Source organism: Oenanthe melanoleuca, chromosome 3 (genome assembly GCF_029582105.1).
Source record: "Oenanthe melanoleuca isolate GR-GAL-2019-014 chromosome 3, OMel1.0, whole genome shotgun sequence".
Classification (NCBI taxonomy): domain Eukaryota; kingdom Metazoa; phylum Chordata; class Aves; order Passeriformes; family Muscicapidae; genus Oenanthe; species Oenanthe melanoleuca.
Window position 1 is genome coordinate 103569261 of NC_079336.1, and position 24985 is coordinate 103594245.

Here is a 24985-nt window from a genome sequence, read left to right on the forward strand (position 1 = left end):
ATCCAGGTAGGGGGGGTTTGTTTGATTGTTCAGGTTTTTTTACCATCCCTCCCTCAAATGAGATAAGGATGTAGAAAAATCCTAGGAGTCCTACAAGAAGGTGCAGTAAGGAGGGCTGGACTAGGCATAAGTATGCAACAAATTAAATTTTCTAAAGTTAAGTTCTATTGCAAAAAAACAGAGGGTGCATGCACAGGAAACTGGATTCCATCTCAACTACAGTTAATACTCCATTGCTACTAAATATTGCAATTTACATGTAACATGCAAGGTAGTATTAAAGAAAGCCTCTTAGAAAACTTCTTGCTCTCTCAGGGCAAGCAAGGCTAAAGAGCTTCCTTTGGTCTCCCTTAAAACAATTTTCCATCTCCTCAAAGGAATGGTTTGCTCTAGATTCCTGACTATATTACCCCATTAAGTTGCCCAAACTTTTAATTTACAGGACTTCTTTCATACAATTTGCAAAATTCTTTGAGATAATAAATAAGACAAGTCTCCAAATGTGTTTTTCAAAACCAACACAAAAAATGGTTCCTTTAACACCTAAATACAAACATACATGAATACAAAACACACTCCTAGCAGCAACTGATTCACCTGTGGTTTCCACCTTCACTCTGAAAGGCAACAACAAATCTCTGTAAAAGTCTTATAGAATGACCTATGTATGAAAACTCCTTAGCCTTGAATGCTCAGTGACACAATGAATTAACTACTGAGTGAGCAACATCATGAATGCAAGTACTGACACGCTGTGGACAGATGGAGTACGGCACTGAGCTCTTGTCCTGGCTGCATGATACATGCTTTTTCAAAAGGGTTTTGACAGAATTCATACCAGAAATTACTGGAATTATAAAAGCATGGTTGAAAGCACACAGCCATTTTTAATGCCCATGTATCCTTTGGAATGCAGGTCTGATGAAGAAAAAGGAGTAAAATTGTTCTGTTCAGTTTAGTCCATTTCAGTGAACCGCTACAGACCAGAACATTTCAAACCGAGCAGAATTTCTATTCAGCTGAAGTTACCTGAGTGAACTCAGAATAATATTTGTATGAATCATATCATTAGATATGCATTGCTAGCTGGAATTAACCCATCAGCAGTGAAGGGCCTGGATCCTGGTGTGTGTTTGGTCTTGCTATATGCAGTACCACAATGGGGCTGTGTCCTGACATAGGCTGCAGTCCCACACCTGCTGCACCTTGCTGCTCCCAAGAAGGGAATGTTATACTTCCCTAGGCTTTCAGCTGCACATTTAACCCTCTGAACATCTGTCTATCTGACATGCTAACTCAGTGAAAAAGATCCAGATTTTTTCTTTTCCAGAGTAGTTCTGTTCTTTTTGCAAACAAAATCAGGCTTGCAAAGAGACCTACCAAGTGCAAGGGCTGGTGCAAGCAGTCACAATGAGCTCTGGACCAGGATCAAGGTGATGTCACAGTGCAAACCTTTCCCCTCTATCATAAAGAAAAAAAAGAACTAGACACTGATGTTTGGGTTCTGCTGGGATGCTATATGGTGAAGTTACCATTCACTGATTTCCAGATGTCAATCTGGATCTCACTGTGCCCCAATCATTCCTGGTACCTTGCTTTCTCCCAGAGCAGTTTCACTGGAAGGTCAGTCTTCTCCCTCTTTGCTCCCCCAAGTCTTTAGCATTATGCAAGCAACATTTCCAAACCATTCTCTTCTAATTATACACCATGTTTCCAAATCATACTGGTTTTCATTTTTAAAAGTGTAAGTATGTTTTATGACTCTATAGCAAACACATGAATTCTACTTAAAAAACATCCATAAAGTGATAATTGAAAAAGCAAGTACAAAAAATCCTGGCGAAAAATAATCTATTAAGTGAAACTTACAGCTAAGGAACTAAGTTCAGTTATGTTATTTCTTCTATTGCCCTCACTGTAAACAATCTGGATTTCAATTTATGGGGAAAAAAAAGGGTTTGCTTCTCTGACTATAAATTCAGCCTCTTACACTATATCCCTGTCAGCAGACCAGCACTGCATATCTGCCAAGGCAGGAAAAGAAAGAAAAAACTAAAGCCTACCTGGAACCCACTTAATCTCCATTCCTATATCCTTTTCTTCCTGTTTTTTCTCTTTTTCCTGGATACTTTGCAAAAGTTCTCTGTACTTGGCAATTTGCTCTTCATCATCTTTTTGGCTTTTCTTCGGTTTGTCGTCTTCCATTTCATTAGATACATCACCATCTAGGAGGAGAGAGCAAAGTCATCACAGAAAGCCTCAAGAAAATGAGCAACTGAAGTTATTAGGAAATAAACCTAAGACACACACATTATTTCCAGAAGATAATATAAAATATTTTCACCTATTATTACCCCACAGAGTAGCCAGTTTAAGAATTCCCTTATTTAGATGAAATGAAAAGAGTATCTGAAAAGTCAGAAGAAAATTTGTCCAGTAAATCACTGACTGGGCACAGCATTCTTCACTGTTTTTTAGAATTATTAAAGTCCCTCCCAGCAGAGTAGAATGTAAATCTCCAAAACCAGACCTTCCAGCCCTTTGTGTAGATGGGCATTACATCTGCTAACTTCCACTCAACTAGGACCTCCCTGATTATCCAGGACTGCTCAAAAATGATGGGAAGTGGCTAAGTGAGCTATGATATCTGCCAGCTCCATTAGCACCCTTGGGTGGATCCCATCTGGCCCCACAGACTTGTGTGTCTCTAACTGTGTAGCAGATCACTGACCATTTCCATTTGGATTAAGGGGGCTTCTTTCTGCTCCCTTTTCCTGTCTCCCAGTTCAGCTACCCAGAGAACTGGCATTACTATTAAAGACTGAGGCAAAGGAGGCATTAAGTACAAAAGTCTTTCACTCATACTTTGTCACAGTGCTTCCCTCTACATCCAGTAAAGAATGGAGATCCTCCTCAGCCCTCCTCTTACTGCAACTTTATTTATAGAGACAATTTATGTCTTTCACAGCAGTAACCAGGTTAAGTTCCAGCTTGGCTGTGACCCTTCTAATTTTCTCCCTGCATAAACTCCCAATATGCTTGTAGTCCCCCTGAATTGCCTGCCCCTTCTTCCAAAGTTCATAAACCTTCCTTTCTTTCCTAAGTTCCAGCCAAAGCTCTCTGTTCAGCCAGGCTGGGTTTGTTCCCCCCCAGCTCATCTTTTGCACAGCACATGGGGACAAGTCAGCTGCAGCTGCTATTCCACTTTCCTCCTCAGAAGCTGAGATCTAAGAGGGAAGCATCTGCTCATCCAGAAAGCAAAAGGCAACTCTGTTTTGAAGACAAGTAGAAAAAGAAGACATTTGGTTGTTTCTTCTTCCTAGTGTCCTGAGAAACAAGAAGCTGTACTGGATGGGAACTGAAAAAATCCTTAAGCTAAAAGAGGATCTCTACAACCTGGATAGGCAAGGGGCTACTAGTTAGTATTTATCACTTGTTTTGCTAGGAGAAATTTAAGTGGCAGTGCATATTGTCATTCTTTCTCATTTAGATAGAACTTGTATTTCTTCTGTCAAAACCAACATTTTGAAAACAAATGTTCAACATTGCCTTCAAAAGAACTGTAGGAGCTTTTAATTCTCTAAGCAAATAAAGCACATTTGACAACAGCTGCAAGAAAGGAAAGTGAGCTGAGTATGTTCTCAAAGTTTGTTCAGAGTTCAAATAACCTTGTCAGTGGCTTTCAAGTATCACGCTGTATTGCACAACATCAGGAACCACTTTCTGATGGATATTGAGGCAGCAATGCTTTCTGCCAACAGCTTGTTCAAAGGGTTTTTGAACAAAACACACAAACCAAAAAGTTCTGGGGCATTAACTGCTGCACTGCAAGAGAAATACAATCAACCTGGGAAGGAGAGAAAGGCTAAAACTGACAAAATTTAGAGGAGAAAATACAAGTATATTCTTACTGTTTTCAAAAGAAAGTAGTAATAGAAGTGCTAAAAGATTTTAAAAGAAGAAAGTTCAAATTGTGAGGCTGGTCAGAAACATTCCAATAGCAATTTGTTTTTAGAAGATGACATTAATACAGAGGTTCAATATATTAAATTATATAAAATTTATTATATAAAATGGCAGCTGAGTCAGCTAGGATCACATTCTTGTAATCACAGCGTTGTGAAGAGATCATGTTCTTAGTTTAAGAGATTATATTGCAATAACTGAGTAGATTATTCCTTTCTTGAAAAAACCTCAGTCTTAGAACCAAAAGAGAGTAGAAAACTTGCAGCAGATATAACATCTGACAAGAGAACTGCTGCAAAGCTGAATTTTTTTAAAGGTGAGGGTGAATTTTCTTTCCATGATGTAATGGCAAACCAGAAAACTCAGTTACTGACTTGGATGATGGCTGATGGCTTTACCATAAAAATTGCCCTAAATATCTCAATTCTATCCAGGGTAGTTATCCAAATTCAGATAGATAAAAAATAAAAAACCAAAATACCTACAATGCACATAGACTCACAGAATTAAAACTAAAAGCTTTACACTCCAGTGTTCAGGAATGAAGTCTGAGATAGAGGTTTTTGCACTGCACAACAGCATGCTATGAAAAATTCAATCTATTGACATCAGTCTTGAGCCAGAAAATAATGTCAAAGAAAACATTGGGGTTTAACCCCGTTTCCCCCACTTTCTAAGTACTTCCTGAACAAGGAGCTGTGCAAATCCCATTAGTTCATCCCAACAATAATAAAAAAAAATGAAAAATTTAGAATACAAAAAGAAGTTTATTCAAAGCCTATCACAGTTGATGCCTTTTTATAAGATTTTTCAGGGAGAAAAGATACTGGAAGAAGACAATGCAAACAGGTAATATCAAATGAATGGTAAACATTGAATGATGACATTTTTTTAGATTTTTTGCATTTTCCTTCAGGTCTGTGTAGTCTCACCGTTGTGGGGTGTGCACTGGGTGTAGTTTTTAAACCTCCCCTTGCAAACCAGGTGAGTTTTGTAGCTGCAGCCTTTAAGTGCCTGTCTGTGCAGAGGTGACCTGGCACGACTAGATCCACACCTCTGAGCCAGCCAGACCTGATGCAAGGTTAACACTGGCAATCTGAGTCAGTCCTGGGCAGGGACTCACTGGCTTCAAAATCCCAGGGAGATGTGTTCTTGAACTCCAAGTTACTGGACACCTCCATCAGTTCATATTAACCTCCTAGAAGGAATGCTGACATGACCCTTCTAGGCTTTCCAAGCACCTTTAATTACAAAACAAACCCAACAGTTCCTGCAAACATGCTTTGGAAAAGTATCCAAAGCCTGCATCAGTTGTATCAAGTTTCTGATGCTTCACAGAAAGAAAATAATCAGGTTGTAGTATTTGTATTCTGAAATTTCTATGAAATTTCACCTAGGCTTGGCCAGCTCATAAACTGCTAAACCCTCTTGCTTCTTCTTTCCAGAGACAATAATAAATAACTGCATGTGCTACTTCTGTCACCCTCCATTTCTCAGCCTTCTGTAATAGCTTTAGCAAGTATAAATACATTTGGATACTACTCATTTAAAAAAGGCTGTATCATTATCTAATAAAATGTTATATATACATTTAAATTTATATATGTAGTCGTGAGCTCTTGCACCAAACAGATTTCAGAATTATAAAAAGATTTAATAACTAGTCTGATTCTATTTAACCTTAATTATTGAAAATAAGATTTAGCAGCATTATTTAAACAAAAACTCCTCCCTCCGAACCACTTGATTTCCTTTCTCTCCACCTGTGTACCTCTGGCATCAGAGCAGCACCAAAAAAAAGAGCTACTTGGCTTTGTGGAGTCTTATATTGAAGTCAAATACCACAGGAGACTGGGTTTCCTGCTCAGATTCCTACTGGGGAGAGCAAGGATCTACACAGAGTTCCCTACAAGCCTGGTGGTGTTCAGTGTTTGGAGAACTCCTAGGTTTAACTTTTAAGTTGCCCTTTGTGGAATCACAACTCAGACCCAATGATCCTCATGGGTCCCTTCCAACTCAGGATATTCCATGATTCCATGATTCTATCAAGACCAGCTAATTAAAAAGATTCCTATAAAAGTATTTTATCATATAGTCTGTTTCAGTATTTGTGTGCTGTGCAAAGCAGAACAGAAGAAAAGATTTTGCTCCCGTAAAGATTAAAAAAAAACAACATTAAAAGCTTAGACATAAACCCCACATTGATTAATTTGCAGCATATTTAAAGTGCCATACACTAAGTCACTGGTCCTTATTGTCAAAAAACTTCCTAATTGGGATATAAATGTATCCAAATAACAGAAAATTCAGAAGCAATGTAAAGGAGAAATTTTGTGCTATGAACCACAAAATTTCAGGTCATCAAAATCCCTGATGTTACAGACCTGTTATTTAACAGTAACACTATCATTCAAGATGCACATATTTAAAATTCCATGAAAAAAAGTATTAGAACTGGCCACCAACACCCTGTTTATAAATAAAACATTTTAGTAAGTTTGAAAAGTACAAATAGAAGTCCAGGACATTTTTTTCTCCTTATCAGACTCCTACATTTCCATTCAGCAAGCTGACATTGATTTTTACCATTTGTACATAGCACCACATAATTCTGCTGGATGGAACCCTGACAGATGGAATCCTGTTTTGTATCACACAACTGAATGGATAAAATGTCAGGAACACATTAAAGACATGACAACATAATTCCTCTATTAATAACTTACTTTTCAAAACATCATTTGAATCTAGACATTTCCAGGTTTAAAATTTATTAGTGTGATAAGATTATTTAAGGTCATTTTTTTTCTTTCCTAGCAATGGAATTTTACTCTTTAAAATTGCTGAAGTGTTGCTCACATGAATATTTGCTTTCATCACCACCCTGTCACAGATGCCTTCTTTAACATCATGGTAGCCTTGTACATGAGAGAAGATGGAAATGCTTTACTCTGCATCCCCTGCTCCCCTTTACAGACTTCACTAAGCACTGCTAGAGAAACTAAAGCTCACTATGCTGCAGTTTGAGTTTTTATGTAATGTAAGAAGCAAATGGACATCATCACTGCCAAGATAATGCCAAGATGAGTATGCTGCCACAAGACTTACCAACCTGAGTTTTTCAAACCTATAATGTTTCTTTGCATGCTCCAAGCTCATCTCTGATTGCAGCAACCTGCTTTAATGCAGTATAAATCAATTTTAACATCTGTCTGAAAGACCTAATTGAGATTAATGAAATTTTATTTGCCTTGTAATCTAGGCTGTATATATTATTAAGAGCAGGATGAATTTTAGAATGAAAACAAGCAATTTAAATCAGCAATTTAAACTATATGCAGAAGACTCATGTACCTCACAAAGTTAGATGAAATTCTCTTTATATTCTTAAGAAGTATGTGAATCAAAAAGCATTTTTGCTGTTCATTTAGTCATTATCAACCTTGCATTTCAAACTAGGACTTTTCCTCTGAAAAGGAAACATTTCAAGTTCTATGGGCCTACAATTTATCTCAGAAATTAACAGATTAAACGTAGATATTGCTAAACTTGACAGAGATGTCAAGGTACCCTGAAAAAAAGAGAAAAAAGGGAGTAAGAGGAGAAATAAAATGCAAGAAAATTATTTTCTACTCTGAGGTGCAAGCTCCTATTCAGAAAGCAACTACTGTAGTCCCATGGAAGGTGCCCCTGTCCATGGCAGAGTGTTGGAGCTAGATGGTCTTTAAGGTCCTTCCAGTCTGAACCATTTAGTGATTCTGCTCAGGAGCACAATCATTATACAACTAATATAATATTGTCTGTGTAAAAGATGCCATTCAAAGCATATATGACATTTAAATACTTGAATATTTTGTATTAAAAACCCTGCAACTACTGACTTTGTGTACAACATCAATTACCAAAGTACCTTGCTGCTCTTCCTCCTCTTCTTCACTTGATGAAGCCAAATAAGCTTGGAAATCCATGTCAAGAAGCTCCTCTTTGTTAAAAGTTCTGCTGAGTGATGTTACCCGCTCATGATCTGTCTCATCCCATGTGATATCTACCTTAAAAGTAAGAATGTCAGTTGTAGAAGCTGGAACACTAAACACTGTAAATGCTCTCTTTTTAGGGAAGATTATTTTATACTTTCTATTCAATATAAACCTGTTAGTAATGCTCTCTACAATAACTCACTATAATAAGCATTTAGTAACATGAATTTAATTATAACAATTTGGAATTTATTCTACAGTCAGTTTCAATGAGTTTGAGCTACAAGAAGAACTGAAGAAATCTCCTAATGCACTGAATGGCTCTTCAACAGTAGGTCCCACAACACAAAAACCTCTGTAAACCAAATTTCCTTTGTGGCAGCAGATACTGGTGTTGAAGCTGCCACCAGCTCCTCTCTTTTCCTCTTCCAGCAGCAATTCACTGCTGGAATCACACACAGATTGCAAAGGAGACAATGAAAATCGTTTGCGCAACTGCACCCTCAACCAGAACGTGAAACAGATCTGACTGAAAAATGATCCAGCAGAAAGTACTTATTTCTCAACTGATCACTTCTCCAATCTGCTTCATTTCATGGCCAGATGGAAATTTGGTTGTCAGGAGGACAGGGTAGGAATGAATTTTTACAAGCAGAGGAAGCAACTGTTGAAGCCTGGCATTACTACCAAAAAAGCTCTTACTGATTTATACACGAATATCCATTTTAGGCAAATTAAAAGATTTAACTGTAAATTACGAAGTAATTTCATGTGCAACTTCTCACAGAGATATAATGAGGTCAAAATTCAGTATTTAATTTGTATCAGAGAAGCCCAATCTCCTTTAAAATCCAAACCAAGGTTGCAACTTGTGGATCCATAGCATGCTTAGATCTTTTAATACATTTGATGTCTTTATTTTGAAATGGTGGAGATAATCAGGAATCTTTTCCCCAGTACATATATCATTCATAAGCTGACAGCAAAATTAAACAAATAAGAAAAACATTACAAAACCACTGTAAAGATACCTTTGATGTTCCCATAGCAGCAGATGTGAAGTACTTTGGCTTATAAACAGCTATGTTCACTTCTGAGGCTACATCTTTTGGCTTATCATCAAATGTAACATTATCTGGAATAAATCTAAAAGGCAAATAAAACATGTTATTCCTCAAATACACTGGGAAATTGCATAGTATAAACAGTCTAAGCTTTCATGAATATGGTACATCAGCATGAAAGAATTAGCTCAAATAAAAAGGGGGTAAGGCTGAAAAGGGAACAAAAGAGATGGACAAGTACTCCACACATGTAAGATTCATTGCCTGGCTTCTGCAGATCTGTTCCACATGATTTCAGTGTATAACAACACCCTGTTTGGGAAGTATTTCAATTTTCAGTCTGGTATAAACAGTGTAATGGGTACTTTTTTGGGTGATCTTCTTTGTTTTAAGAGCCATCTTTTCAGAAAGTTTAATATTAGAAATTAAAAAGAAAAAAAATTGAATAAAATAGAACTTGGAAACAGATGAATAAGAAATTCCAAACCTTTTATGTTTGGAATTCATCTTGAAAATTATAATTAGTTTGGAAAAAAATGTTAAAAAGACCAAATCATGAATAACAGCTTGAAAAAAGACCAAAACCCTTAATAAACTACATGAGAAATTACTTGTGACTTTTTAAAATCTTTGCAAATGTAATCTGATAAATAGTATTCAACATTAAAATTTAACAAAGCAGAAGATTAGGAAAACCACTGGAGATTTTCAAACAGCTGTGTTTGTTGTAAAACATTATCAGTGTTTAAAATGATGAAAAGCTACATGTTCCCCTAGCAAAGATGTCTTTTCCAAAATGGTTCAAAGCAAATTTACTGAGTTCCTCTAGAAAATGATTCAAAGCAAAAAACCCTAACTTTCACTGACTTCCAAGAACATCCATAACAGAGGCCCCACTAGACAAGGCTTTGGTCACAACTTTTTATGATTTAGTAACTTTTCTGATTAGAATGAAAGGGGGTTTTTGCAACAAAAGGAAATACTAACAATAAACTAAACCACAATTTTAAATCCTTTCTTTCCCAAACATGACTTTTGGAATATCAGAGCATCCAGCTCATTCACAAGGACTAACATATCTATTGCAGCTTCATGACAACAGCAACAATATCTTGCCCTGTGGTAAGGAATCATGAAAAAAACCCAATTCTGGACCCCTGGGGAGAGAAAAAGAAAAGTTTCCTTTTCTGAATTCTATCACTTTCCCTAATTAAACCAAAAGCTTGAAGATGTAAATGGAACTTTTTATCTGGCTTTTCTGAAAATAGACTCCCTATGCAGAGATCCTCTTGAACTTCCCATATTACAATAAAAATGGTCAAAAAGAAGAAAGAAGAACCAAAGAGAAACCTAACAACTCACTGGATGTCAAATTTATCTTCATATCTCATTTTGATTACAGAATAAAGTCAAAAGAGTTTACTCCAAATTATTACAAGCTGCCTTTAATTTGCTCTCCCTGGCCCAACATGCAAAAATATCACCAGTGGAGTTACCTCAGGTCTATGAAAGAACAGCTACTTTCAAACTCCAGTCCATCACATTCCTCATAAATTTTATTGGCTGTTTCAGGAGAATCACATTCTACAACTGCATAGAAGTATTTCAGTCGCTTAAACTGGTATTCCCGCAGTTTTTCCCTATAAATCCTGCAAAAATGGAGAAATTAATTTTAATTCAAATCATTAAAAACATGTGTCAATTATTCACTCTTCCTAATCTTGTAAGACTAGATGTTAAACAGCACAAAGTTCCACCAGTATTGAGTTTTCTTTGAAGTAAAAAGACTATTTCAGACAGTTTTATTAAGTGTAAAATTTGTACATGACTCCACTGAAAGGTCACAGGGATGAGGTTCAATGAATCTGAAGGGCACAGGTATCACTGAGGTACCTCCAAGATACCTGGAGTTCTCTGTGTTGGATTCCAAAGGCTCTCCAGCCCACTGAGCAGTAAATCCAACACTTCAGGATGCACCTTGATGCACACAATGCAAATGACCTCAGAACATGCTCTACATTCACTTTACACTCTCCTGATGCACTAGAGAATGTCTTCAATGGATCTGCCCTTATTTTAGAAACATCTAGATTTTCTAAATACAGAGCAGTCCAGGATGCATTATACAAAAATGGCCCCAGTTAGGCTGCCAAACATCTGGAAATTCTGGAAAAATATCAAAGCAAAACCTTGAATGAAAGTTTAAAAAAGACATGCCTGAAGGAGCCAGGACAATGGCAGGACTGAGAAGCTCAGCCTAGGATGCCAGGGCTGTTGCTGGTGGCACTCAAGAAATCCCAGTCTGGGAATTCTTGGACTAAGGTCCCTGTTGATTCATCAATAAGAATTTTGACAGTGAGCACTAAAGGGAGTTTACTGCACAAATGGTAATTTGTAGAGGAGAAATGCTGTTTTTTAAGCTACCCATGTATTTGTTCCATTGATTATTCCAATGAGCTACATTGTAAAATTTTGAATTCATATCAACAAGCAAATCTTCTCAAGTTTCATCACATTCATTTATTAAATGCAATGATAATGAACCAGTGCCTGTTGTAAAACAACTTTTGAAATAAACTAAAAAATTATGGTGTTCACAGGACACTTCCACATATGAACTCCTGGAAACATGAGTTGATTGGGATTTCCACTAAGAATTCAATATATTATATCTCTCATTTGAAGACTAAATTAAAGTTAATACCCATCATCCTCTGTGGTATTCTCGGGAAGCTCAAACAGTTCCACAGGTCCTTTTTGCTCTTCCTCTTTTAATCTCTCTTTCCCAAACTCTGAAGGATAAATCTGCAAATACAACAACACAGAACTAATTTTTTAACTGTAGTGTAGTGTACACTAACTAAGAAAAATAATCTCTCCAGGCTTTTACACTTCAGAGTTATTTTTAAGATCAGTAAAGAGATCAGTTTCATAAACTTTAATATCTCCCTAATTTTAGCATAAGCAAAAGACAGTAGAATAACCAAACTGCCAGCTAGGAATTTTAAGGCAGATGAAGAACAACAGGAACCCTGACTTTGTTCATTGTACTGTGGCCCTTTTCAGAAAGAGGTATCTGATTAAAATTTCTCACAGAGCTGAGGCAGACACTAATAATGGAAACATGTAACTTAATGGGCCAGAATACAACCAATTTATTAGTAAGGTCTAAGGCTGGGTGTTAGGTCTAAAGTTGGGTTTTCTGTCATACAGACCACTGAATATTAAACTGATCAAGGAAATGTAGTTTCCTCCTACTAGAACTGAGAACTTCAGTTTTAGTCTGAGAAAACCAGCACTAAGAGCCAACCTCATGAGAAGTCAATGGCTTTGGCCTTTAACTCTGCCAAATACATGCCTGTTACAGCAAGTTAAATTGCAACACAGCTTCTCTTTAAACACATTAATATTTCTTTCCATTCTCCACAGCACTGTCCTACTTCTTATTTTGTAGTCCTTTTTTTTTTTTTTTTTTTTAACAGTAAAATTCAGTATTCCTTTTAGAAACCAGGTCTTACCTTAACTGAAAATACTGTTCCTCCTTTGGGTGTGAAAGAATTAAATAGAGCCAGCAAATCCTTAGCCTTCAACCTATCCCAATCCATATTACAAACTGCCAATCTACTTGTAATCTGAAAGGAAAAAAACATAAAATTCATAGGTTTAATTGTTGACTGTTGTGGGGAACACACAATTCTCTAGCAGAACTCAGTGGTAAAAATCAAAGTCAGCAATAAACTTTGCTGAAAACAATAAAAGCAGCATTGTCGCCATGACTTTTTATCACTTAAACTAGCAAAGATGAGAAGCAGCAATTACCAGGGCACATAAAAAGGACATAAATAGTGAAGTACCAAAAAACAGGCTGCCCCAATCACAGATTTAGAACTGCAGCAGCAACAACACAATTGCTTAGGATTTTGTTATCATCAAGCATTGTCAGTCTTAGGAGCAACCACTATCACTATTGTGAAGCACCACAGTGATTTCTTACACCATGATTGTGCTAGTTGCACAATCCTATTTCACTGTCTCATGATGCCTTAATTTCTTAAGATCTGAGTTAAATAATTAGATTTTTGAAAAGTGAAAAAAACCCCAGTAATGAATAAAAGCCGTACTATTTAAATTCTGGAATTTCTGAAAGGCTCAATTTTGTTTGTCCTTTCACCTGCAGACAGCTTATCCACAGGCATAGGTAAGTGTGGTTAGGGGAAGAGGAGACACCAGTGAAAACTGCAAGTTTCATTGTCAGAAAAATTCATCATCACTTCCATTCTGTCACTAAAGACTGAAAAACCTTTATGAAAAATACTTCCACAAACTGTTCCATAGATGATGGTTTATAATGACCTCATAACATTTCTGAGTTTGTCATGTAGCCACTTTCCACATGCAAAGTATTGTTACCTCATCTCCACGAGGGGCATCTTTATCCAGCTCACGCCACGAGTGCTCGATCTCCGGCTCCTTTGGAAACAGCTCATTCAAATCCTCATCATCCTCTGAGCTGGTTTCAATGTTCCCTATGCCTCTGGCTAGATCAGGCCCACTGTCACTTTCTTCATCATCTTCTGAATCACTGTCATCTTCACCCATTTCCCCATCATCTTCTGGCTCCTCTTCTTCATCTGTTACTCCACCATCTTCTAATTCCTCCTCTTCTGATTCTGCCTCCTCGTTTGCAGAGCTTTCTTCCTCTAACTGGCTTTTACATTTTACACTTTGGTCACAGATGTCTGAGCACAGAAAGATAAACATTGGATACATTTTTATGTTAGAATTACACATGATCCTTTGCAAAAAGGAAAATTTCAGGGCTTTTGCATACCTATTTACAGGAATTCTGAAAGGTGTAATGATGCAGGAACAAATAACAGAAAATATCAGTGTTGTCTCCTTTGCTTGTCTGGTCAAACCTAATTCAATTACTCTTTAGGCCCAAAATTGTATTATCAATCTCAACTGTAATTAAATATTCTGTTGTTTTATTTATATTACAGAAGTAACAGATAGAAAACTATTTCATAATGGAGGCTATACACATGCACGAGCAATATAAATAAAGTTTTTCTTCAAATTACCTGTTCTTTCTAGTCCCCTCTAGTATCAATGGCTCAATGCTACTATGTTTACAATTTCAGTACACAAGTTGTGATGTGCCTTCATGGTATCAGTTCATATATCTTCTGTTCAGTTTGATAAATACAGCAGCGTATATGCTGTTATACATTTTACTTTCATAACTAACCAACAATTTCAGTGCCAACAACTGAAAGGACAGGGATGTTCACAATCTTACTGAAGAATCAGAACTGATCCTATACAGAGCTGACCAACTCCAATCCTTCAGCAGTACTGAATCTGAGTCAGTCGGTGATTTTATAACTAGTCTTGCAAAATATGGATAAACCAAAACATCAATACCCAAATAAACACAGCTGAATTCTCCTTGTTATTCAAACAACTAACCTGATTCTTTTATTTTCCCTCCTAGGGAGTGGTCCCTCTTGGGAGCTTTGACTGACTTAGTAGCACTTGCTTGTGAAGGCTTTTCCTTGTTTTGAATAGAAACGGATCTTCCCCCTGATGCATCTCCTTGCTTGTTTTTCTCTTTAGGTAAAAGGCCCTTTTCCCCCTGAGGGCAATCAACTTTCACTGCAGGTTTCTGTGAGTCCTCTTTCAAGCTGGCCTTAGATTTACTCTTTTGTCCTTCTTTTTTAAGGTCATTTAGTTTAGTCACCACTTCACATGTTTGGTCCACTCCTTGTTGGGTTTTTTTGCTCTCCTCCTTTGAGAGGCCACCAGCAGAATCTGCTTCTCCTTTACCTTTAGCTTTCTTTTTCTTTTTTTTCTTTACCGTGAGTTCTTTACTATCCCCTTCTGAAAGATCAGAGTCAGATTCTGACAAGGCATAAAACTTCTTGAGGTTCTCTGTAGAGGTGTAGTTAACAGGGCGACCCCTTTTATCCACTGTGTATTTCAGCTTGAACTTCTTGTCATGGAACATGGCTCGGAATCGCTTGTCAATCTTGACTTTCCGTTCCCTTTCGGGCATCTCCCAAAACCTGGGATCCCTGGCCACACGGCTGAACCTGCCATCGCTCAGTATTTCCTCCTGGGATGACATTTTTGAAGCCATTGAAGACTTGGACATCTACAAAAAAACCCCAAACATTTCAGATTAAAAAAACCTCAACCAATTAACATAGATTTAGATACGTAACTGAAAAAAAAGAAGGATTAAACAAAGTTGGATTTCTAACTTACACCTATAAAGTTCTTTCCAAAAGCACATATGGAAATTTCATGGCATCACACGTCACCTGGTTGGAAGGAACCTTAGAGATCACCTGGCCCAACATTTCTTGGCAAAAGCATTGTATACACAAGATGGCACAGCACTCTGTCCAGCCAAATCTTGCAAATGGGAATCCACCAATTCCCTGGGGAGATTATTCCAGTGATTGAATGTTGTCATTGAGGAAAATATTCCTCTTGTATCCATAAATGGAATCTTCCCAGTAATAACTTGTACCTATTACCCCTTATCTTTTGCTTGTGACTTGTTTTAAAAACAGTCTCCTTCTTCTCTGTAACCACCTGTCAAAGACTGGAACATGAGGATAAGGTCTCTCCTGAGCCTTCTTCCCTCAAGGTGGAACAAACCCACCTCTCTCTGCCTTTCCTCATATGGCAGCTTCCCAGTCCTTGGCTACCCTTGTGGTCCTTCTCTGGACCCTCTTCAGCCTGTCCACACCTTTTCTGTATGGCAGGAACCAAAACTGAACACAGAATTCCAGATGTGACCTGTCAAGCACCAAATGAGACTTCTTTATCCCTGCTGGTGAGGTCTGGTTGATGGAACCCAGCAACCTGTGGGCTTTGATACAGCAGCAGATTTAGCAAAGCACAAATAATCCTGAACCTGCCACAGTCTTAGCCACAAATTTTGGCTTTGTCAGCTGTGCTGGCAATCCAGAAATCCCCTGTGCCCTGGGCTGCATCCAAAGCTCCATGGACAGCAGGTGAGGAAGGGAATTCTGCCCCTCTGCTCTGGTCAGGTGAGAGCCCACTTAAAGTGCTGTGTCCAGATCTGGGGTCCCAAGACAGAAAGAACATGAAGCAAATCCAGAGACCACCAAGATAATTAGAGGGAAGGAGTTCCTCTCCTATGAGAAAAGACCGAGAGAATTGAAATTGTTCAGCCTGGAGAAGGCTTCAGGAAACCTAATTGTGGCATTTCAATATCTGAAGGGAGCCTACTAGAAAGATAGAGTACGATTATTTACAACGGTCTAGAGTAACAGGACAAAGGGGAATGGCTTCAACCTATTAGAAGGTAGGTTTAGATTAGACAGGAGGAAAAAATTCTTCCCTGTGAGCGTGGAGAGGCACTGGTACCAGGTTGCCGGGAGAAGCTGTGGATGCCCCATCCCTGGAAGTGCTCACAGCCAGGCTGGATGGGGCTCTGAGCAACCTGATCTGGTGGAAGGTGTCCCTGCCCATGGGAGAGGGCTCCGAACGAGATTGTGCTTAAGATCCCTTCCAACCCAGGCCATCCTATGATAATGGATACACCTGGGCTGCAGACACATCCCTCCCTGACTCCCCACCAGACCCACGCACGGGACCTGCGACGAGATTAACCCGGCGCCCACCGCACTACAGCCCACCTGCAGCACCAGGTGCGCCAAGACGGCTGCAGCTCCCGCACCCGCTCTGTCCCCGACCCCAGTGAGGCAGGCGGCCGCCGGGAGGAGCCCCGAGGCCGCTCCGCTCGCACCCACCGCGCCCGGCGCCCGCCGCTCCCTCACGGCGCTGCCCACACGCCGCCGCCGCACGGCCACTTCCGGCGGCGCTACGGCGGCCGCGGCGGGACACGGCTCCCCCGGCCGCGCTGCGCGTGCGCGGCGGGGCCGAGCCGATGAGGGGCCTGGCGCGGCCGGCGCTGCGGGCGGGATGGTGCCGCCGCCTCTGGGCGCTGCCCGCGAGGGCCGCCGCCGCTTCGCCGCCTCCGCCCGCCGGAGCCTCGCCGGGCTCGGGCGCGCTGAACCCCTTCGACCGCCGGCTGAAGCGGAAGCAGAAGAACTGGGCGGCGCTGCAGGCCGAGCCCGCCAAGTGCGATTACCTGCGGGAGGAGGTGCGGGCCCGGGGCGCTGGCGGGGTCACCTCGGGTGCTGTGGGCAGCTGTGGGCCCCGCACTCAGGGGCGATACCGAGAAGCTGGAGCGGGTCCAGAGAAGGGCAGCGGGGCTGGAGCACAAGGCCTCTAAGGGAACTGGGGTGTTCCGGAGAAAAGAAAGCTCAGGGGTCGCCTTACCACTGCTACAACTCCCTGCATGGAGATTGCAGCTGGGTGGGGGTCGGTCTCTTTTCCTAGAGGGTAAGAGGGCATCGTCTAAAGCTCTGCCAGGGGAAGGGCATTAGGAATTTCTTAGGAAATTAGGAATTAGGTTGGGCATTAGGAATTTCTTCACAGAAAAGAGCCATCAGACATTGGAGTGAGCTGCCCTGAGGGGTGATGAAGTCACCGTCCCTGGAGGTGTTTAAGGAAAGACTGGACGTGGCACTCAGTGCCATGGTTTAGTTGACGAGGCGCTGTTTGCTAATAGGTCGTACCTGATTATCTCAGAGGTGTTTTCCAGCCTCATTGATCCTGCGTTTCTGACCGCCGGCTCTCCCCTTAGGTCGGCGGCAGGATCGCGGACCGGGTGTTTGACATCACCAGGTGGGTTCCTTCGTGTACCCCGCCCTCCCCTCATCCCCAGGGCTTGGGGAGAACCCAGGGCATGGGATCCCTGGGGAGACCTGCTGGATTCGGAGCGCCTTTCCCCGAGCTGCCACAAAAGGATGCTCTTTGGGCTGAGTTCGATAAAGCCCTTAGAGATTAGCAGGTGAAACTTAATATATAAAAAATATTTTAAGAGTCGCTTATGTTCTGTATCACTAATCTTATCCTTTAGAACGTTTCCTCTCGCTTTGGATGTTGGCTCTGGGAGAGGTTACATAGCTCAGCACTTAACCAAGGTACTGTCTCTTCATACTTAAAAATGTTTTAAGGAAGCTCATGTGTGTCCCTCCCTGGGGCTCTGTTACAGCTTAAAACAATCATATGAGTCTTGATGAAATCTTCCCCCTTCTACTCCTATACCTATAGTTATAGTCCAAAGCTGTGTGTTGTGCAAGCTATTCTTAGTTCGTTGCCACTGAAGACTGGTCAAATGGTAGTGCAAGGGAAATTATCTGTTCTATAACAGTGGACTTCTAGTTTTGTGTAGGAATATGTGGGTTTTTTGATGAATCTATTGGCCATAGTTAGTTGTTAAAGAGAAGTGTCATATGGAGACTTCGAAGCTATTAACAGTTTACCCTTCCTGAACCACACTGTAAGTAAAGGTGCTTCCTTGGCTGTTAATCCATGATTTATATTTAATTAAATTTATGCCTAAAATTACAGAACGTGTTCTCTGTCACCACTTCTACCTCAGCTGTTCTCCCTGGGAGCAGGTGCCATACTGGGTGGGGAAAAGTGCTTTCTGTATTATATAAAGCTTTTATCAAGAATAAAAAAGATTCTTACTTACTGTAAACAGATGTAAGTGCCAAAAAATTACTTATGTCTATTTAACAAAATAATTTACATATTTAAGAGACTTTTAAAATTTCATTTCAGGAAACAGTTGAAAAACTTATTCAAGTTGATATCGCAGAGAATGCTTTAGTAAGTAGTCTTTTGAATGCTGAAGTGCTTCAATTCTGTGATACAGGAAAGCAACAGAAGTGAGTTTCTGATGAGCTGTTTTTCTTCCAACCCAACATTAGAAAAACGCTGTAGAATCTGAAATCCCGACGGTCAGGGTCGTAGCTGATGAGGAATTCCTTCCTTTTAAAGAAAATACGTTTGATCTTGTTGTCAGCAGCTTAAGGTATGTATTAATAACTTATTTTGTTTTGTTAAAGTTGTTAATATGTTCTTTCCAGAGTAGTTTTAAGAAAATAAATCCAACAGAGATTTCTAGTCCATTAAAAAGGAATAAGAAATGTACTTGCATAGGTAATATGAGCATGCATTGGGAGAAACTGCTATCCTGGTGATTCTTCCTGTTTTGTGTGTTTAATTTCCTTCAAAACTTGGAGCTTCTCTCACTCCTGCATTTTGATGACCTAGGCTCCAGGACTTGCATTTTCTCACCAAAAAAAGAAACAAAAAGCATTATGTGGAGAAACTTCTGTTCTTGTTTGGTATCAGTTTCAAGCATGATTGCACCTTGAGAAACCAGTTTGTGGGTTTGGCTCCTGAGACTTACTTAGTATTTACTGGTATTCCCTAAATTTGATTTAATCTGAATTGATAAAATGTACTCTTCTGTTATTTCAGTTTACACTGGGTGAATGACCTTCCTAAAGCTTTCAAAGAGGTAAGAAATTGTTTTTTAATACTCTAAGTCAGTACTTGCCATTATTTGCAGTGAGAGCACTCTCTATTTCCGGATCTTGTTTAAATAAGAGGCACACAACTCACATTGCACACAAGTATTTTTTGCAATACTTTTGGCAGTTTGAGGAGCATTACTTGATATTACTAATAATTTGCTCCCAAAAATCAATTTTGAATAAATAACTGAAGCACCATATTTGTACAATGTTTTGGGTTCTCCACAGCTGAGATCATGATAACTACTGTCACCTGAAGCAGTGCTATTGATTTTTATTTTTAGCTCTTACTGTTTGTAGTACATATTTGTAGTACAATACTTCTCCAGATCTGCTTTATGGAGCTTGTATTTTTTTTTTACGTCTCAGCTGTTTATTTTGAAATACAACTTTGATCAAGGCATTTTGATTTTGAGATGAGGCAAATAATTCTTCAGGACAGAAACATGCTTTATTTTCAGTAACAGTTTTGGTTATTTTGGATTAGTTCAACTCTTTCTTGCAGGTGTAAACTTTAGTCAAATCAAAAATGTGGAGAAAGAACAAGGAACAGGTTAACCAGTTTGCTGTTTGTTCATTTATTTCAAATTGATCAGTCATTGCATGCTGTTCTGTCACATGTTGGTGGTAGGAATAGGACTACCCTACTATTACTGAAATAATAAAAATCAATTGAAATGCACTCAGTACTTAAAAAAACTTTGAAAGGAAATTCACAATTTTCACTGAAATTTAAGTATTCTATAGAGCCTCAAATATTTTCTCCCACAGTAAATGTAACTAACACTGTGTCACAATAGGGAGGGAACTGGGCTTCTTGGCCAACTTTCATGATTTCTGTGGTACCACTGTCTTTAACTGATGGAAATTGCCTCTAACTGCACAATTTTCTTACCTGTCAATTAAAGGCTTTTTTATTAGCACAGAAAATGTAGCTTGATTAGTACTTCATTTAAAAACTATTGAAAATATTTTTTTTTCAAAAGCGTTGGAAATGCTTGCTTGCTTGTTAGCCTGGTTATGTAATCAGGCTCTTCTGAATGTCTAAACTAGAGATAATGTCCAACTCTTAAAGAAACAAGACAGCATGAATTTAATGGCCTTCTCACTTGGAAGGGGGCTAGAACTTAGACCAGAGAGGAGCTTGTCAGCCTTGGTGTTTGAGTTATGATATTGCCGTTTTGGCAAGTTAATAAGTAATCTTAGACATAGTAAAAATGGCAATACTCTATTGTCTCAGAAGTGCAGAGGTCACTGCTGGAAACTAAAGCCTCCATTTCTCTTAAGCCATTAAAAAGTAAAAAAAAAAAAAAAAGAAGTAAATAGCATACTTACCTTAATCAACCCTCTTTTTAGAAGTAAATTAATTGAGACTATTGTCTTAGGAGTATTCTGCTGAAAATAGTTTTACCCTCAATTTCCACGGTTTGTTCCATGTTTCCTGACTGTAATTTCTGAGGATTTGCTCTTAAAAATAGAAAATAGTCTCTGTTCAGCCAGAGTATTCATTTGCAGCATGACCAGAAGCTGTGTCACAGCTTGCCCTGCAAAATACAGTCAATATTAAAAGTCAACCTTAAAAGTCTGTCACAGCTCTGACAATGGTTGTTTTTGAGTTCATGAAGATAAAAAGCCTAAGAACTTCACATAGCAAAGCCATGCCCTGTTTGTGCCTTGCAGATCCACCAGGTGCTGAAGCCAGATGGAGTGTTCATCGGGGCCATGTTTGGGGGGGACACTCTGTACGAGCTGCGCTGCTCCCTGCAGCTGGCCGAGCTGGAGAGGGAAGGGGGATTCTCTCCTCACGTGTCGCCCTTCACCGCCGTCGCCGACCTGGGACATCTGCTCTCCAGGGCTGGCTTCAACACCCTCACTGTGGTAATTATAAGTAAGAAACCATCAGTCAGAACAATCCAGAGCATCAGAGCTGCTGGAATATTGTAGTAATTATATCAAGATGGACATGTCCCTTGCCCCTCACAGCACAGCCAGCAGACTCTCAGTCTCAAGCTGCAACTGGTGGCCAGCTAACACTCTTTTATATCACCCAAACTCATGGGGCAGGCACAGATGTTTCTACTCTACTCCTCAGTAACCAGTACAGCTCTAATTCATTGGGAGAGATTGCCTTCTCTACTATCCTGCACTATCCTTTCAACCTGTCTTCCCACAGAATATGGAAAAATCAGTATTTGCTAATGTATTGACAACACACTGCTTCCTTCTGTGTGTGGTGCACCTCACTGAACAGGCTGCAGAAATATCCTGGACTGCCACTGTTTTTGGCTTTGTGGTGATTAATGGAACCAACTGAAGTGTATCTTTGGCTTGTGGCCCAGCAGAATTTGGATGGTTTTCTTGGAGAAATGTCAGAGAATGTTAGACCTGCATGAAAAAATATAGACATTTGCTCTTTCTTCTTAAACCAAGAAGAAAATAGTGGTATTTAAAATAAAATTTGATTGCATTTGGGCTACTAAGCAAAACTTTTTAGAAATGTTAAAATAGTACCTGCTTCCTAGAACTACATGATTTGAGCAGAAGAGGCAGATGAATAGAATTGTAGAATGGTCTGGGTTGGAAGGCACCTTAAAAATCATCTAGTTCCAACCATCCTGCCATGGGCAGGGAATAGTTTGGTAGTACAGCAAGGTTGAAATAATGCTATTGGTTTAGCTTGATATGCTCTAAAACTGAACTTCTCAATTCTTCTAGGATACTGATGAAATCCAAGTGAACTACCCAGGGTTGTTTGAGGTTATGGAAGACTTACAAGGCAAGTATATTCTTTGTGGAAACAATGTTTTCTGTATCAGTGGAGCAGACACAGAAGAGTTTTACTGTGTGTTTCTTAACTCCATAGAGTCATGTGAGTTGGAAAGAACTTTAGGAGGCCCTCTAGTCCAACTCCCTGCAGTGAGCAGGGACATCTTGAAGTAGATCAGGTTGCTCAGAGCTCCATCCAACCTGGTCTTGGATGTTTCCAGGTGTGGGTCATCCAGCACCTGTCTTAGTGTTTCACCCTCTTCATCACAAAAAATTTCTTTCTTATAAAAATACGCATAAATCTTATTGCACCAGGGGAAGCATTAGTTTTTCCCCTGCTACCTAGTGAGTCAGGAGATGATGCCTGTCAGGAGATTTGCGTTGAGAAGCACAAGTCAAAGATCTGCTACTTCATGGTCTGCTGTGAATGTTCTGTTTCCCTGGGGTTCCCATTCTGCACGAGCCTGTTCAATGTAAGATGCGGAAAAGCCCTTTATTAAAGGGAAACAGAACCAGTATCCCACACAATGACTTTTCCTGTGAGCCTTTCTAATTACTAGAGCAATCAGCAAACTGCTTTGGAATGAGAATAAATGTATCCTTAATTTGGAGTCTGCTGAGGAGCAGCAAACAATTGAGTAAGGATTTTGTTAATATTCTGATTGCATTTGTCATGGATTGTGAAGCAGTCATTCGCATGCAGTCTGTTGTTACTGACAGCAACTCAGGGCATTTCTTATCTGCATTGATTCCTGTTTGGAGTAATTCCTTAATGGAAAGGCAACTTTTATGCTGAGCAGAAACATTCAGATGCAGAATTGTGGTTAATTTATTTTGTATTTTAAATCTCTTGGACTAGTAATTTTAATTGTTATCTGCTAAAACAATACAGTCTGAATAAATACATGTCTGAATAAACTCTTTGTACTCATTCTTAAAATTAGTTACACTTAAAAGCCTAAATGTTTGAAGACTCAGGCTGAACAAGTAATAATTTGAAATGATTCCTAGCAAAACAAACTGTCAATTGCAAAGCACAGGAATTGAAAGTTTTGGAATCTTACACAGAAGATACTCATCTAATGATCTGTGGTATGTGCTCTTTTACAGTGAAGTGCAGATTCTGTACTTTCTCTGGTTTAGTAAGAATCTGTCCTTAGTGCATGACACTTAACTCATGGCATTTGCTATATCTTCTTTTTCTTAAAGCTGAAACATATTTTTAGGTATGGGGGAGAGTAATTGCTCTTGGAATAGAAAACCTCTGCTACACAGGGAGACAATGCTGGCAGCTGCTGCAATATACCAAGGTCAGTATTTGAGAGGCAATGAGTTCATCTAAAATGACTTTAAGACCATATTTTCTGTGTCTTTTTCTATGACCTTTGTGTAAAAAAAAACCTAAAAACAAATACTGCAGAACAAAATGCCGTTACCATAAGCTATTTTTAACCTTGATTATAATGCCAGGATTTGAACTATATTGATGCAGCAGTATGAGATATTTTTATTGTCCCAAATCTTTCACCAGGAGTCATTATGATGAATATGTCATGTTCAGTTCTGATGTTCTGAGAACTGAGTGTTTCCTGGAGCTGATGGTCTGTACCTTCTCTCTCTCCCTTCCTGCCCTAACAGAAATGTACGGAAACAGCGATGGCTCGGTACCTGCCACGTTTCAGATCTACTACATGATTGGCTGGAAATATCATGAGTCACAGGTAGTCTGAAACTGTTATTTTTTCCATGAACGTGCTATTTAAATAAGTGATATTTTTTAAAGCTTATTACAAAACATTTTAATTTAAAATTAGCCTTATATGTATTTTCTTCTTTGTTTTCTTTTTTCTTTAGGCAAAACCAGCCCAGCGAGGTTCTGCAACTGTTTCATTTGGAGATCTGGCAAAAATAGAAGGACTTCTTAAAAGAGGAAAAAAATAATTGTTCATCAGCAATAACAATAATGTCTTGAAACTTCTATAAAAGTTTTAATTGCAGACAGTCTTCACTTGTCCTTATTTAGTGATGACATCCTGAAATGATAATAAAGTGCCCACAGTAGAGGTTTTTGTACTGTGCCACAGCATCATCTGTGTGAAATGGTATTAATTTTTTGTTTCTAGAAAATACTTGAGCAGTTTGCTCTCTGCAGTCTTTGAGAGAGCAATTCAACTCTTAACTTTTTATTAAATTTACTATTTTCAAAAATAATGCCTCTTCCAGCATTTCAGTATCACAGGCTGCTCCAGGTATGGTTTACATGTCTTGAATACATGTTTTAATTATTTCTCAAGGATAATAGATCATAATAAATAATGATGTACTATAAATTAAAGAATGGTAGCAGGTGTATTTAGGAGACATCCTATAAGAGAAACTACCAGCAAATACAAAGATATAAGTTATGGATTTTATGAGTTGGAAAGTATGAGTAAAATGTTACTGTAAGTATTGTTTGAGATTTGAATACTTGATGCTTTATCTAGACATTGGCTGAAAATTATATTTACACATTACTTTCTATTTTTCAGTGTCAGAGGCTAAAAGAGCAAGAAGACTAATTTTTCCTTCAGCTGTGCCATGGAGCTATGACTTTTCCTGTCTATAACTGCATTACCAGAAATGGACATTAATTGCTGCTAGGACCCATTAATATAAGAAGTTTAGAAAAAATATCTGCCCAGAGATTCCACTTGTTGTAGTGCTCATAGAGATGGGGAGAAGCAGAAAGGATGATGACTATACAACCAAATACACAGTTCAGTAAGTTTTATCA

The 24985-nt window shown here is 39.1% G+C and overlaps 2 protein-coding genes across 4 annotated transcripts in view; one reads left to right on the forward strand and one right to left on the reverse strand.

The window, feature by feature from the left end:
* ESF1 (ESF1 nucleolar pre-rRNA processing protein homolog) overlaps window positions 1–16886 on the reverse strand; it is a 30186-nt gene extending 13300 nt beyond the window's left edge. Inside the window, exons 1-9 of one of the 3 annotated variants that reach the window (XM_056487331.1) lie at window positions 16798–16886; window positions 14480–15164; window positions 13418–13746; window positions 12526–12639; window positions 11712–11812; window positions 10504–10656; window positions 8975–9089; window positions 7877–8015; window positions 2064–2225 (exon numbers count right to left, since the gene is read on the reverse strand). In XM_056487331.1, the coding sequence (XP_056343306.1) occupies window positions 2064–2225; window positions 7877–8015; window positions 8975–9089; window positions 10504–10656; window positions 11712–11812; window positions 12526–12639; window positions 13418–13746; window positions 14480–15164 (1798 nt within the window). In that variant the 5' untranslated portion in view covers window positions 16798–16886. Of the gene's footprint in view, window positions 1–2063; window positions 2226–7876; window positions 8016–8974; window positions 9090–10503; window positions 10657–11711; window positions 11813–12525; window positions 12640–13417; window positions 13747–14479; window positions 15165–15277; window positions 15375–16683 lie in introns of those variants that run through there. The other 2 variants (XM_056487333.1, XM_056487334.1) reach the window with 2 other exon arrangements.
* NDUFAF5 (NADH:ubiquinone oxidoreductase complex assembly factor 5) lies at window positions 16025–24668 on the forward strand. Its single transcript, XM_056486988.1, has 12 exons — window positions 16025–16035; window positions 16754–17150; window positions 17697–17737; window positions 17973–18036; window positions 18683–18730; window positions 18832–18935; window positions 19388–19427; window positions 21124–21321; window positions 22159–22219; window positions 23436–23519; window positions 23848–23930; window positions 24064–24668. Exons 1-12 carry the CDS (start codon window positions 16025–16027, stop codon window positions 24148–24150), a joined length of 1218 nt encoding a protein of 405 aa, XP_056342963.1. The 3' UTR covers window positions 24151–24668.
* The last annotated feature ends 317 nt before the right edge of the window (window positions 24669–24985 follow it).

Excerpts from the sequence above, each read along its gene's own strand:
- NDUFAF5 (XM_056486988.1), top strand. Across the intron at positions 21,322-22,158 it reads GCTTCAACACCCTCACTGTG|GATACTGATGAAATCCAAGT; the intron begins GTAATTATAAGT and ends CAATTCTTCTAG. Across the intron at positions 23,931-24,063 it reads GGAAATATCATGAGTCACAG|GCAAAACCAGCCCAGCGAGG; the intron begins GTAGTCTGAAAC and ends TTTTTTCTTTAG.